Source organism: Anabas testudineus, chromosome 10, assembly GCF_900324465.2.
Source record: "Anabas testudineus chromosome 10, fAnaTes1.2, whole genome shotgun sequence".
In the NCBI taxonomy this organism is placed as follows: domain Eukaryota; kingdom Metazoa; phylum Chordata; class Actinopteri; order Anabantiformes; family Anabantidae; genus Anabas; species Anabas testudineus.
The window spans coordinates 5853637-5869425 of record NC_046619.1 but is presented as its reverse complement, the minus strand read 5'-3'; the positions used below and the strand labels follow the sequence as shown (position 1 = coordinate 5869425).

Below are 15789 nucleotides of genomic sequence, written 5' to 3'. Positions count from 1 at the left end.
ACATCAATTAGTTGGTAATTGTGTTTTAGAGAAGACTGCATAATATGAATATCTGTAAGTGTTTAATGTAAACGCGTTCTCGTTAGCTTAATCCGTTTGCTGATTAATTTTGGCACTGTCATCTTTGCGGTTGTTTACGACACTGGTTTACGACAGTGGTTTACGACACTGCACACAGACCCTCGTCGCCGTGATTCAAGATGGCCTCGTCGTTTTGGAAAGGTGTTGTCGGCGTCGGACTTTTTGCCTTAGCTCATGCAGCTTTCTCGGCGGCACAGCGTAAGTTTCAATGCAGGGACCGAAGACACCTGTCTCGACGTCTTTGTTTATTTCACCGGGAGTCTGTGGTCACCGAGCAGGTTGATAACACAGCAGGTTGGGCCTCTCGGGCCAACAGCTAGCTTAGCCAACAAGATGCTAACTACATGTAGATGGCAGCGCAGCTCTGAATGAGTAGCCAAGGTTTAAAGGCTGAGATGTTGCACTTGATCCAGCGATCTATTGCGCTTAGGGTGATTAAAATCTTACATTTTAACACATGCTGCTTAGCTTCTTCTGTTACAGTGCAAATGCGTTTTACTTAAAGAGACTAAAATACGTTTCTCCCCTCAGATCGATCCTACATGCGCCTCACAGAGAAGGAAAATGAGACACTACCAATTGATGTGGGTGACTTTCTTTATAATGTTGACTTTTTTTTCTTTTTGCTTTAATTTTATATAAAATTCTAATTATTATTTTCTATTATCGTGTTTTTCTTTCTCTCCTCAGATTGTATTACAGACCTTGTTATCGTTTGTGATGACCTGTTATGGTATAGTTCACATTGCTGGAGAGTTCAAAGACATGGATGCCTCATCAGAGCTGAAAAACAAGTAAGTTGAGCCACCCTGAAGCATGAACTCCCCTGATAATGTAGTTGTTTATGTCCTCACAGGGGAAGCGTGTACTTCAACACCTCAGCAGCATTTATAGGAACATTACTTTGAAGCGTGTCCACAGAGATACACTACTCCTCTCTTATTGTTTGCTGTACTCTTTGTACACATTCATCCAGGGGTTGTTCAGCACTTTTTTATTATTATTATTATTATTATTATTAAAGAGAATTGAAATTGGAGGGGGAGGATGCTCTCTCTCTGATAGTTTCTCAGAGGACATATATTATGTTTGCTTTAGTTTGCTTGTTTTGTTCTACAGCAGTCTAAACTCTTAATATTTTCAGATGTAACAAATCAGTTGATAAACAAACAAATGAAATGATCCATTGTTGTTATTGTTGTTGTGTTTATTATCTTATTGTGCTGGCTGTGAACCAAATTGCCTCTCTGGAGATAATTACCTTGAACCACATTAGAGACGCTGGACTCCAAATTGTGTTTTTATATTTTAAATTATCCACATGTTTTAATGTGCCACAGATTCAATTTAGTTTGTGCTTTTTCATGTTGCAGATCTTTTCCCATGTATTGTTTTAATTCTTAAAGGGAGGATGTTACCCTGTACATCATATAGGGGTGTGTTTGTGTGTGTCTGTGCTTCCTCCCATTGAAGTGGAGTTAGTCACACCTGAAAAATGGATTATTATATATTACCAGGTGGTTCATAACTTTCTTCTTTTTTTCCCCTCAGAACATTTGATACACTGAGGAACCATCCTTCTTTTTACCTTTTCAATCACCGCGGTCGGGTCCTGTTCCGTTCGCCGGAGGAGGAGCCGTCCTCTGCACGCAACCAGCAAGCTCTTCCAAACCCCATACGGCTACGCAAGCTGGAGCACTTGCACTGAGACTGGTCTTTTTCCTGCCTGTAACATTGTCAGCGTCAGATTAGATTTGTTTTTGTTAGACTGAGAGAGCAGAGTGAGAATTCAACTTCTTCTACTTTCATTTGTATTTGTACATAAACTAACATGCTGTCCAACCATGCATCTCGTAGAAGTGGTCGCCACCACACTGAACAATGACTGTGCCAACCCAACAGTTTTTCCATGCAGATTTGTTTGTATATACAATATGTAAATGCTTTGGAGTCTTAAGACACTGAGACATCTACCCCGTTTTCCTCCCTTCTATACCCAACTGGGATTTTGCTGTCCTTTGTGTATCCTTTGTATGACGGCCATGCAAACGCCCGTTTCGCTACTGTGTCATTTCAGCCACACATCAGTCTTGAGCAGCTACTTTGGCAACAATTTGAATGAAATGTGTGTGTATGACCTGAGGACCTTTTATTTCCTAGGGGCATAAAGGCTCATTTGTACATCATGTATGCAAGAAAGAGGTTTGATTTATGCCACATGAAATCAACTCAAGGTGACAAATGTGAGAACAGAAACCATTAGACAACTGTTCTAATGATACTGTGAACACTAACATGAAGTAGAAAGGTATGGTACATTCATTTGGGTGAAGATTATTTTTCCTTCATTTTACATTTTGTTAAGATTCAACAGATTGTTTTTAATTTAATAAAAAGGCGTACTGATTTTACAAGGTGTCAGTTTCTTTTTTTTCCTGACAGCTGTTCCACTGTTTTTCCCAGACAAACAGCTGCAGAGAAAACAATGAAAATGAAATGTCTGTTTTTTTTAACATCCTGCAATCTTTTTAAATACATTTTAAGAAACCAGTTTCTTATTAAACACGACTGATTGCAGATCTGTTATATCTTTGACCTTGCTGCTGGATTGCAGCATCACAAGAATTTCCAGCTGATTAGAGGAGCTGCAGTTTTCGATGTTGGCCTCTAGGTGTCAGTGAGTTTTCTAGGACCCTTCTCATGCTGTTTACAGTTCAGTTTGTGAGTGTTTTATGTCTATGTTCCCTCTTACTTTGAGCTGAATGTTCTAGATGAAAATAATAAAACTATGTGTATTACAAGTGGATTTGTTGATTTTAAATGCAAAGGATAAAAGAACACAAAATTTCTTGAATAAAACACTTTCTGATCTTAAAATGACTCTTCTGTTGTCCATTTTAAAATCCCCAATTTTTTTCATCATTTCAACCAAATCACCCTGGTTGAAATGATCATGGCCTGTGGATACGTGCAACTGGTGACGAGGTAAGTGAAGTCTTCACTGTTTTAAGAAGTAACAGATCCAAGAAGACTAAAGCTGTAGCATAATATGGTGGGAGAAAATTCACTTGTTCATACTTGTCCATATCTGACCCCTCCAAAACCAAGGGTCTATAACAGAATTTATATGTGTGTGCAGCTAACTATAGCTACTGAACATCCCTTAAAGGTAGTAATACACACACAGACACACAAAACAGTAGCCACCATCCTATTTGTAGTTTATTTTTTTGTTTTGTTTAAAAAAAAGTTGGTTCATAAAACTTTCCACTTTGTATATGTATTTAACTGTTTAAAAAATTGGCTTCAAACATTTCTTTTAAAATATTTCTTATACTCTGAAATAAACAAATTCACAAAAATAATCTATATTCCTTATGAACATTACAAAGTAGTGTACATCAGTCGTATAAACAACAACAAAGGAGGAGTGCTGTGGGTTTATGTAAAAAGCAGCGGAGGGAGCCTGACTCAGCAGCGAGCTCTGGGAATGAATGGGAGTGTTTGTGGTGCTGTGGAGATTTGTGTGTGTTCTACTGCTGTGGTGGCAGGTAAGAGGAGATTGATGCCCAGTCACTGAACCAGTAAACACGAGTGTCTTATGTGTTAGGACACACCGGGACACACGGTAATGTCCCAGACCCCGATTCATCTACAGTATCTCTGACCGATGATGAAGTATGGTTCCATGAATGCGTCATCACAACTGTCAACTCCAAATGGACCCAACATGAACATTTAAAAGTCACTTGAAAATGACCTGAAGTTAGATTAATTGAAGTTACATTTTTTTGACTACAAAAGCTAAGTAGGGTTGGGCAACATGATAATATCTACTATGAGATGACGGAAAGAGATTTTGCTACACAACTTACACGTGGGTACCTCATTCTCGAATGTGTCGTTTCTGAATATAAAAGATTTTTGAATGAAGTGAATAGAAATAATATTCTACTGAGCTGAAAATACATGTTTCCTTCTGGGTTTGTTTGTTTTTTTTAATCTTTTACTGGTTTCTCAGTAAAATCTTTATGCAGAGGTTGAGAACATCTTGCTCCACCAAAATCAATAAAAAAAACAAAAAGCAAAGAGAAGGTCTGGTCTACGTTCAATCGGACTTCATTCATGAAAAAAAATAAATAAAAGAAAAGCAAGGTTTTCACAGTTAACTCTGCAGGAAATCTTTTCATAGTTATTTGAAACTTACAGGTCAGCACCAGGACAGAACGGGAGAAACATTTCAGTTACGCCTTCTTCACTGCGCAATATGAGTTTGGTGTGCAAACTCTTCTTTTCTTTTATCAAATGACTTTTTGGAGAATTAAATTTCATGGTCATAGCTTTTATTCATGTCACCCAACCCTAATACTAATTCCTATCAGTGTTACCTGGTAGGAATGGGGGAACATTAGATAACACTATTAACATCAGTGCATTCCTAATGCAGATTTAACACTCAAAATGTGAGGTGTATCTGGGAGGAACAAACATCTCCTTTCAGCTTACATTACTTTTATTACTCATAGAAAAAAACTGCTGCAGTCTTACAAACGCTTTTCAGACCAGCTGAAGAAAGGTCTGTTATTGAAGACCAACAGGATTTCTCCTGTCTATCTCTTGCTCTGTCATTTAAGGATCTGTTGGCTTATTGTGTCTGTCTAATGGAGTGTTTGTGTGTGTGTGTGTGTGTGTGGCTATGGAACAATGTGCCAATACAGACAAAAGCCATATGAATGTTTAAGGCATCTGTCAATATGAAGAGGATCTGTCCTCTCTGTATCCTCCACTCAAACCCCTCACTGTGCGCCTTTAACAGGATGTCATGTAACGGCACAGGAACCGTAAGAGCATCTACTATCAGTGCATTTGTACTTTCCTCACTTCTGGTTCCCATGTTCCCCAACAAGGACATCTATTTTATGGTGGTGATATCCAACAGTCAACAGAATATAGTTGAGTAACAAAGCGAAGAAGTGGCATCACTATCTGCCGTGATCATTGGGAAGCTGTGAACACGTTTCATGCTTTGCCTCCAACTGAGCAAGGGCGGCCTCTAGCTGCTGGATCAGAACCCGCTTCTTGAACCTGGGTCAGATGCAAAAGAAATTAGGAACAAGCAGGGAAATAAATTGAGTATAATAATGATTCAGAAAGTTTAAGTGACGTGAGCATGCTTCTAAGAGCAAGCCAGGAGACATTTATGTGGGTGAACCTGCTTTAAAAGCCTATGAAATGTGGTTATGAGTCATTGTTAATAACTGCAGTGTTTTACACACATAAAGTCTACAGTATAATGTGACTGCAGTGACAAGGGGTTTTGATGGCAGAGTTTAACAGATGTGTGTCAGAGACAGTATTAAACAGGATACTAAAAATGAGTCACAGCTTCTTACCTGACGGCCTCTTTGATGGCATGTTGGATGAAGTACCTCTGAACATTAAGTGGTCCTTTTACCTGCTGCAGTAGTCTAAGTATTGCCTCATAGTCTGAGAAAAACATACACAGGTGAAGAAACTGTTTTTTAATATAATTCAACATTTAACTTCAACAGATTCTAATCAAAAGCAATGCAACGTAACACACTGCGTGGCTCATACTCACTTCGCCCAGGTTTGCGGACCTCCTTAATGACCCGCGTCCGGAGTTCTGCTTGGCTGCCGTCTAGTGGGGCTATGAATATGGTCTCGAGCACTGCAGGGTCAGATTCAGTGTCCTCAAGCGGGCTCTGCGGACTCAGCCGCTCACAGTTGTGTTTCTCCTCCAGCGGCTGCTCTACTACATGATCTTCCACTAGTCTCTCCTCCGTCGTGTTGGCATCTTCTCCTTGATCCACTGCTCCCAACCCAGCCTTGTCCTCCAGGCTCAGTGAAGTTGGGTTTCCTGCTGCGGGTTCCATTTCAACGGGCCAGATCTCCGCAGAGTCAGGCCCAACAACCACATCGCCGTTACTCTCTGTCACCGACACATTGTTGCTGTCCACTCCTATGGACGTCACATCCAAGATTTAAAACAATCTCCTTTCCATTTAGGCAAAAAAAAGTACAATTAAGAGCGCACATAATGCAGATGGTCTTACCTTTGTGCTGTGGGATTGGTTTGATGAGGTTCTGCTGCCCTGGAACTCCTGCTGGACTCTTTCCCACCATCACATGGTTGGTGTTCCCTGGTGGAGTCTGGGGTCGCCGCAGCAACGGAGACATACTCCGCCTTCTTTTCAAAGTAACACCCAAGTTGGAGTCACTGGAGTTTCCTCGTTTCTTGTTTTGAGGACCCGCTACAAATTCATCTGCCTCATCAATCATCATCCCCTGAGATAAATATGTAAGATAGAGATAAATATGTGAGGGAATATATCAAAAAGATGAAGATCTTAATATTAAATACAGACTCGTTTATTTTGTATAAAACAGATTTCAGTTGACATATTTGTACCTTCTTATCCTGCTTGAAAGGATTCCCAAATGTGTGTAGGCGTTTCGGTTGGTCAGGGTCAATCTCTCTCAGAGGGGACGGCATCATCTTTAGGTACTCCTGATAGTTTCCCATCTGAGCCACGGGGATACTGTGCAGATAGTCTAACGGCCACAGGAGATTTCATTAGTTTTAATAAAATAGTGAAAAAGTTACACTGGATTTGGGTTTGGATAATATACCTTCGTCTTGGCCTCGGATCAGTTTCTGCGACGTCCGCAGCAAATTGGAGCGCATTCGGGTAAGATGATCTAGAAGATTCCGTCTTGGGATGTCATAGGCATTTCGATAAGCTTGAGGTTTTACATCCTGTCAACACATCATAATATCTAGTTGATGGAACCATTTTTTGTACTTGCCCTGTTCTTTTCTGTAACACCCACATAAACATCATAACACTTTTCAGAAATGTCAGCGCTGTCCTAAATTTACCTTGTTGAGCAGGGCGATCTGAAAGCCAGCAAACTCTTTGAAGTTGATGTCTACTGCGCGCAGAGGGACCTCCCCTGTGATTCTCTGCAGCAGCTGCTTAAAGTCTCGCCGGTGGGCCAGAGAGAGAGAGCTGGAATGGTTCTTCACCTTTATGCCAGTTTCTTGGGGAGCCTTCTTCCCCACAGATACGATTAAACGGTCTGATTCGATCTTTGCCTTTGTTCCAACAAAACAAAAAGAAAAACATTACGTTTCACTCCTTTAGCAATGAATATTATGTGGGACAAGAAACACATTTAGACATTTTAGGAAACATGTTTTCTAATTTGTTCTTGCTATTTTTTGATATTTATTATAGATCATTTATTTCTAAAGGCTCATTTCAATATGCCATATATACTCACATATCTTGTTTAGTTTTATTTAAAATTATGTCAAACACACTTCAATATCTACTTCTGATTACAAAAGTCACTGACTAAATTAAACTTTTTTAAAGAATCATAATAAAACACATATACTGTATGAATTAGGGCATAACAACTAACTACCTAAGCTGTTACCCGCTGTAAGACTTTATATTAAAACCTCTTGATTGTCTTCTCATCAGTTTAACAACTGATGAACACACTGGCTGTGTATCACAGCCTGGGGTTTTTTCCACTACGACATCTTTACTGATCACACTGCTTTAATGATATTAGGAAAATGTCTGTGCATGAGTCTCTACCTGTTGGCTGAGCTTCTTTAGATATGAGATGACACTGTAACTCAGGCCACAGTCCAAGGTGTCCGCAATAAGATTAGGCGCACCCATCATCCTCAACGCTTTTTTTATTGGCTGTCAGAAGACATCAAGGATAATTGTACATGTCAGTCATATGCAAAAACATGTAAATCCATAAACTGAACATTTACTACAAGCAGCATAGGTGACACAGAATTAGTTTACCAAGAGGTAGTATGGAGGCATTGTCTTCAGGTACATTTCAAAGGCCTGTCGCCACTTGAGGTTTGGTTTTAGTTTGTGCACTTTAAACAAATCATCTGAAAGGAGAAAAAGAAGAGCAGGATGTCTGAGAAAAGATTTAACCTTTTGTGTCAGTGACCAGTCAGCCATCTATCTGCAGCGCTTCCTCCTGCTGCGGGTCTGACTGGTGAACACACATCAGTATTCAGGTGGTGAGTCTAGAACAAGCATCAACATATACGTGACAATACCCTTTACAGATCAAAATGCCATATGTGCCAAAAATATTTATCTGTTGCAGTACATTATTAAACATTACCTGTATATAGTGTTACCCTGTTATAGCCCCTTATATCTGTGATTATGTTTGTGTGTATATCTACGTTGCTAAATACAAAAAGACTGAAGAAAAACGATTTCAGATGATGAAGTGACCCAGAAAAGGAAGGCTTTTTGAATTCAATATCAGCGCAGACCTACTGACCTAGAAGTTTTGAGGCCACTTTAAAGAAATGGTTTACTGTCATATGTCTTACCAAGAAGTGGGAGAAGCACTGGATAGTTGTAAGGCATGACAAACAGGTTGACACAGGTGAGAGTGGTGCTGGCTTTAAGGTAGCCAAATGGGTGTCCCAGGTCATTCTGCTTCCCACTGCTGCTCACAAACACCTGACGACAACAAGAAAAATGATTGAGTCAAATAACGTTTTTGTCATTGAGAAACTAAACTTCAGGGGATCTTTGTAAATCTGTGCTAAGTAGCTGGTTCACTCAACTCCAGAAGGATGGAAAGATATTTTGTATTAAGAATGTGATTATTTCTAGTTTTCAGAAAAATCACAGAGGCAACACCAGTGACAGTAAAAACAAGCTAACACAGCTGATGGTAGTGAATATTCTACCTGCCAACACATGTGTGGTGACTTCCTTTCCAGAATATACTGGGTAAGCGGCGAGGGCTCCAGTTCATACTTGTCGAAGGGAAGCTTATCGATCACCATGGGCTCACAGTCCACACAAGAGAAGCGCACCACAGGATGAGCAGATCGAGGTGGCTAATAACAAGAGATGGAGATAGTTGAAGAACTTGTTAGACATAATTATATTTTTTATAAACATGCAGTGTTTTTAAGATATGACGGCCAATATAAGTTAGAAAGGCAGAAAAATAAAAGAGAGAGTACAGTAAAAGAGCAACATAATCTGAGATGAACAAAACACTGAAGGTGCTGCTTAAATATTTTTACACCTGTCTTGTCTTACCAGTGTAGGAGAATTCTGGTCCGGCCAGAAGGACTCAGGTATGGGCCAATGCCCAACTGGTACCCCGGTCTTTGGGTTTGGTCGCACATATATGAGTTTGTGGCAACTGTGCCACAGCTGTGGGCTGAAGGATGATGCAGGACGACCTGATTCCATAGAGGTATCTGTGAAACAAAAGCTTAAGATAAAAAAAACTAATCTTTTCTCAGTCAAATGCTAATAAATGGAGTCAAATTGTCTCCTACTACTAGACTACTGTCTGAGCCAGAAACTGCACCCACTTCTCTTTTGGGTGTAAAAATGATATGTGATGGCTCAGAAGTGTTATAAACTGTTCTTTTAGAGGTCATAGGATAAATGATTCATGCGTATGCACTTGACAGGGCTCTGGAATAGACAAGAATTTGTTTGTAACTGTTCTAACCCAAACACTCACCTTCGCCAACAAGAGGTGGATCCGGCCCAGTCTTCTCAAAATTAATGACAACACCGCTCTGAACTTTTTGGACAAGAGATTCCAGACACTGGTTTAACATCCTCTGTGTTCGCACACAGTATGATCGCCCTGTGGTGAAAAAGCAGGAAGAATAATGAACAAATATACAGGAATAAATCATTTATTGCTACCAACACAGAGTTTAGGAATACAGGAGCCATGTTAGGGGACCAAAGTATAAAAAGAAATGCTCAACCTCCAGTGACTTCACACATCTGGGTGATAGCAGACTCGTCTGTGGGGACGCTACCAAGCTGCTCGTTGTCTGGTGTGGCTGCTCCTGGCAGCCTCAGCACCAGCGCAAACAGACGCTGGTCCCAGCGAAAGGGCTCTTTGGTCAGTTCACTGCCTGCCAAAGGAGAGTTCAGAGGCAGGTGCAGCTGGACAGCAGACAGGGGCACAGAAAGGCAAAGATAATGGGACAGAATGGAAAATAAGGTCACTGGTCAATCTTTTTCTAAACCTTACTGTTGATGTCATTACAAATCTGAAATGATGACATACATATTTTATTAAACAGCTGACATTATCAGTGGTACACTGTGTAGTGGTACTGCTGCATTTTTTATGTCCTCACCTCTTCTGGCACTCCAGAGCTGTGTGTAAGTTTGTTCCCATCAGTGATAGTGATGATCACGGATGGCTCAAGGAAGAAGGGGTTACGGCCCTAAGAGGAAAATAAACATTCACCAATTAAATCCAGGTCCAGGCAAACAATGACCTCTAGTCTCCCTTCTACCTTATTCTCTGTACAGAAAGGCCAAGAACACTGTTGTGGGCTCTGTGTAGTTGGTCCCGCTGACACTTACAGTAATAGCAAAAGATGAAATCAAGCAGAGGTCAACTTAAACATGAGTATGAGCAGCACGTTTGTGATAACCCACTGGAAACCATTATGTGTTCTGCAGATTGTAATCTTTGCTTTGTGTCAAAATGCATCAGCAAGCAGCAGAGTGTCCTTGTGTTACTCATTAAGGACAGCAGCCTGTACCACTGTGCGGTAGGGGTCGGTCTAATTCCACTACACACAGTGCCTAAGTAGAGTTACACAATTCTGTGTCATTACTTGAGTATAGTAAAAAGTAAAAGAGGAGCTGATGAGAGTGCTAACTGAGACAAGACAGAGGCATCTAACGACAATATTATTATTATTATTATTTGTCTCCACGTAACAGAATCAAAAGAAGCCATCTGAAAGTCTTGTTAAGCTCACACCAAAACCTTAATTTCAATGAGAATCCCCCACAGTGTGTGTGTTTGGCTTTATCAAAAACATGCTGGTTTATATTCTGTCACTCATTTTAATCTTTTACTTTGGTATTAGCTGTGAAGTGCTCACAGGCAAGTGAATTCTACCACTTTAGACACTACATTAATTTTTTCTCATTTCCAAGCCTTCTTCTGTGACCTCTAGTTCTGCTTACCCGTTATTTATGACTTGAATTTTCTGCCAATGCCAATTCATACAAAAATAGGATTTATCCAGGATTACTGCAGTCGTCATTACTATGTTACTATGTAGCAAAAACATGACAGTTACAGTTACAGTTTTGCCAATGACCACCATCCTGACTAGCTTAGTAACTTAAGACAGTAGCCGATATTCTATCTCATTATAATTATAATGACCATCACATTGAAATTATATTTAAGTGAAATACCTGTCCATAGTTGTCAATGCCTGAGACGAGGCGGTTGAGGTTCAGCAGGTCAAAGGCTGTGCGAAGAGCATGACCTAGTGTAGTCAGCCCAGATGCCTGCAGGTTCTTCAGCTCACACATGAATGTAGCATGATTTTCCTTCCAGCCTGCCTGAAAAACACAGAGAATGACAGAAAACAGTCATCCAACACAGTAGCAGGGAAGATCCATGGTGAATACCCACAAACCAAAATAGACCCACAGACACCCACACTGTGTAATTACAAAGAAAAACCAGAAAGAGTTTTGTTCACTGGCAATGACACAAACTAATCCTTGTCAAACTATGACTGTCACCTTTGGTAAGAGGAAATTAGATCATAGCAACCCACTGACACTCAGCAGCATTAGTAACCATAAAATGAGATCAGGTAATGTCAAGCTCAATATAATAGACATAATATTGAGGAAATTCACCCCCACACTTGAGCTACGTGCTGCTTTTTAGGAAATAGTCTAATTTCATACACAACAAGCATCCAAAAATACACTTCCTACTGCTGCCTTGTCCTCTCTGACGGAGATATGCTCCCATGAGAGAGGATGTGGGTTGTGTAAATGCTCTTGGACTTTTGTCCAGCTGGATCAATTACTTTACTGCTGCAGCTTCATGCTTAATCTAAGGATGACCTGCAAGCTTACAACTTCCTTTATCTGAAGCGGCAGGGAGAGAGGCTAAAGACAGGGACAAAGAGAGATGGGGAGTAAGACTAAGAAAAAGCTTGTAGTGCCAGTGTTAGCATGAATGCTCTGAATCGGACCTGTACACAGGATTATCATGGGTGGAATTTCTAGGAAAGAGCAGAGTGTTACATGAATGACGTTACATAAATATTATACAGTCATACAAGCATCCTCACCGCTGCTGAGGCAAAATGAAAGTAGAAACACACACGAAGTGATAACCGAGACACAGATCATTGTGTAGGCCAGCAGAAATGTAAGGCTTAGCTTGCATTCAATAATTCAGACTACAGAATATTTCTATTTTCTTCCCACCCAACCTCCTCTCTCTCCTACTACATCAACAATTTATTGCGCTTGTAACTCTGCAATCAGAGTCGCCTTATTCAGTATAGACTTGTCCTTTGATCATAGTGCAGCATACACAAAGCAGGCAGACAACAAACACAACAAGAGGAAAAGCAGGAAGGTGCAGAGTTGAGGACAAGACTTTGTAACAAGGGAAAAGCACTTGACATAGCAGCACCTGGATGATTTTATGTGAGGGAGGGCAATTAGATCCTGAATTTTTTGGCAAAAACATTGTATACACAAGAGTATCTCAGTGATCTGGACTGGTAAATACAGCGAGGTCAATGACTGAAGTAGAAAAGTAGGAAGCATCATATGAATCACTCATATCTACTCATCGTATCCACTCATAACATTTTGTCATGACCCCAGTCCTATACACAGGCCTGCAGCAATAGAGAAAATAAATAATAATGTACTTGGGCAATGAGTTTAAAATGGTCTATTTATGGTCCATTTGATTGTTTTATTATGGAGGTCAGATATAAAACTAATACTGAGCTAGACCCCTACATGAATTAATTGGTTAATCTGTGGTGTACAGTAGCTATGTTTAAATTAAATGTGAATGTTTCTAAAACAGACACAATGTGAGACATGCATTAAATGTAGTTCAATAAAATTCTGAATAATTTTTCAAATTTTGTTTGAGAAGAGGAAGTCATTACTCTCAAGCTATCAAAACTAAGGTTTCAATTAGCACAATGATGCAAAAAACAAACAAACCAAAAAACATTCTCATTAATATTAATGTATGGTTTAAAGATGAATTAAAATAGCTTCAAAGTAAGAAGCTCTGCAAGAGACAAATATTAATAATAGACTAGTTAAAAGTATAATTGAATACATAAATCATAGTGACTTGCCTGTATTAATTAAAAGCTCTATTTTCCAACTAATTTTCTTACATTCTCCGAGCACATATTAAATTATTTAAACAGTTCCCTTTTTCTTGCTTGTATGATGATCAGATGTGTATCCCCATACTGAATTGAGCCTGTCATAGATATATATTCAGTTATTATTAGACAGACTGTATTATTGTCTCTGCGGCTGTTTAAAAAGCTGCTGTTGAGGTTGTGCGGCACAACACACTGAGTAATCTTTGAAGTGTGTTATACAAACTGTATTAACTAGTAATTGCAAGCACTATATACAGCAGCATATGACTTTATATTAGTGTTTAAAATCTTAAATATTAAGCAGTTCATTACTTTCAAGTTCTTGCTGTGTATATTGTAGTTCAATCATAATACATGTAAATAAATATACTATTATACAAGAAAAGCTATTTGTTTTATATTTCTTCGCTCTTCATAGGTTAATGTCATGGGATGGAGTAATTGCATATTGAGTTGAGAGAAGTAGAATGTTGGTTGCTGATAGTCTGGCAAGCTGTAAGATCTCTAACACAAACCAGTCTCTGAAGCAGATCAGGGACTTCGGGGGTTCATGTGGGTACTTAGGATCGCTTTTTATTGGGCTTTAAAAGCTCAGAGAGAGATGTGTGCCAGGTCATAAAACAAGTCAATAGATTAGTGTTGAGGATAGCTTCACTGACATCAAACCCATGCAATTATTGCAGTGATTCACAGGTTGCATGTGCTGTTTGCCTGGTTATGTGTGTGAAAACTTGATATGGTTGAATGTTGTCATAATGCCCATAGTGTCGACATGACAAATTAATTATCATATGAATAATGACAATTTTCTTCTAGCGAACTCATAAAAATAATAATAAAAAAAATCTCATGATGAAGAGGGCTTATCAACTTCCAGCCTATATTGACCAATGGTAAGGCGTGGATGATACAAGGGGAGGGGTAGAGAATGATTGGCGGGACCCTCGACCAATCTAAGCATTACATTGTCAAAAAAAAAGCGACGTCATAAGCGATAATAAATCTCTCCGCCTCCATCTCAACGCCCGAGACTTTTCTCAACACAAAAGCAAAATGTCCGCTGGAAGTTAGGAGGCAGTGCAGCTCCGGGTCTGCGGGTATTTGGAGCAAAAAATGCCGTTTGTTCGCCACCGGGATGCCGCCCAGCACTGACTACAAACCAGAAGGACAATAAAGTCTCACTGACAGAAAAATACGTTCGACTTATCATATGTAAAAATTCTATCAGTTGCTAATTACCTTCACTCCGTATGGTGGATCATCGAATGTAACTAGCATGTACCTGTCGCCTCTACTAGCCGGGTCTCGGGCACGCAGCTGTCAAAAAAAAAAAGAAAACCAAAACAACATATATTAATTTCGAGCGACCTTGCCCACGGAACCGTAAGCTCACCAAAGCTGCACACTTGCTGAAAAAAGTCGGGGTTGAAATCATTCTTTACCTTCATAAAGACCTCAACCGCGCCTTTAGCAACGTCCAGATACGTCGTACCCAAATAAGTGCGCTGATTCATAGAGGCGGACGTGTCTAACAGGAAAAGTAAAATAGGCATTTTAAATGTAAAGCCGCGGTGGTATGCTTTTCTAAAATAATTGTTCTCCACATATGAACCTATCGTGCGGCCAAACAGTTCACACATGTGTGCATATATTTGTTATAATAAGCCCCCCCTCCAGAAGAGGGCCGCTGCCTCTGCCCTCTCTCTATCTGCCTTTCTAGAGCTCTGTCTCGGCTCGCGCTGTTCAACTTCTGCTCCTAACCGAACGGAACGCCCCGCTCCCTCCGCCGCGACGCCATTTGCTGAGGCCCATTCCACTGACCACGCCCCCTCCGTCGCTACATCAATATATAACGAGGTGGAGACGGCTCCAGTCCACTGGACCTCCGCCCACGCCCCGTGTTTGTGTATGTGCTGCACGGGCGGATGTTCAAGACCGCGCTCTGTGGCTCCCTGTACGTGCTGGAAATGTGTGTGTTCCTAACCATAATGTAGCTCGTCTGTCTGCCTTGGAATGAGACAAGTGATTGTTATAGCTGTATATAGACTGTCATAGACTTGAAATCACTTGCCAGTTCCTTCGCACTCCCACCGTCCACTCTCTCTCTCTCTCTCTCTCTCCTCTTGCTGCGTTCACGGCGCCTCAAAAACTCTACCCATCCGACTCCAACACAACAAGGACACGTGCAGCGTATTCCTGTTTTTATATTACATATGCAAATAAAAATCTTCAAGAGGCATTGTTGAAGTCCGCTGTAGCAGTACAACAAAGATGCAGGCACGTAATAGATCGGTATCTATAGAACACAACAGAAAGGATTGCATATATAAATATTCAAACTTACTCAAATAAGCTATTTGCATCATGTAGCTTCAAAAACCATAAATATTGCCGTGTGTTCTGCATGTGGTCTAGTAAAATTATTACATCCTACAGCA

At 40.2% G+C, this 15789-nt stretch overlaps 2 protein-coding genes across 4 annotated transcripts; one reads left to right on the top strand and one right to left on the bottom strand.

The window, feature by feature from the left end:
• Positions 1–161: 161 nt before the first annotated feature.
• mmgt1 (membrane magnesium transporter 1) lies at positions 162–2492 on the top strand. The gene is made up of 4 exons (XM_026357086.1): positions 162–279; positions 613–665; positions 772–875; positions 1633–2492. The coding sequence occupies exons 1-4, from the start codon at positions 201–203 to the stop codon at positions 1787–1789; spliced, it is 393 nt and encodes a 130-aa protein (XP_026212871.1). The 5' UTR covers positions 162–200; the 3' UTR covers positions 1790–2492.
• A 1759-nt stretch (positions 2493–4251) lies between these two features.
• On the bottom strand, positions 4252–15088 carry ints6l (integrator complex subunit 6 like). Of its 3 annotated transcripts, XM_026357709.1 has the most exons (19): positions 14794–15087; positions 14591–14668; positions 12176–14503; positions 11376–11525; positions 10292–10381; positions 9911–10094; positions 9655–9783; positions 9219–9382; positions 8858–9010; positions 8492–8624; positions 7938–8032; positions 7716–7826; positions 6986–7201; positions 6736–6862; positions 6515–6657; positions 6159–6390; positions 5684–6064; positions 5475–5568; positions 4252–5166 (listed from the first exon to the last, which is right to left on the bottom strand). In XM_026357709.1, exons 4-19 carry the CDS (start codon positions 11493–11495, stop codon positions 5064–5066), a joined length of 2475 nt encoding a protein of 824 aa, XP_026213494.1. In that variant the 5' UTR covers positions 11496–11525; positions 12176–14503; positions 14591–14668; positions 14794–15087; the 3' UTR covers positions 4252–5063. The 3 variants fall into 3 exon arrangements, with proteins under 3 accessions (XP_026213494.1, XP_026213492.1, XP_026213493.1); XM_026357707.1 differs by lacking the exon at positions 12176–14503 and having other exon boundaries at positions 14794–15088; XM_026357708.1 differs by having other exon boundaries at positions 11376–14503.
• Positions 15089–15789: the final 701 nt, after the last annotated feature.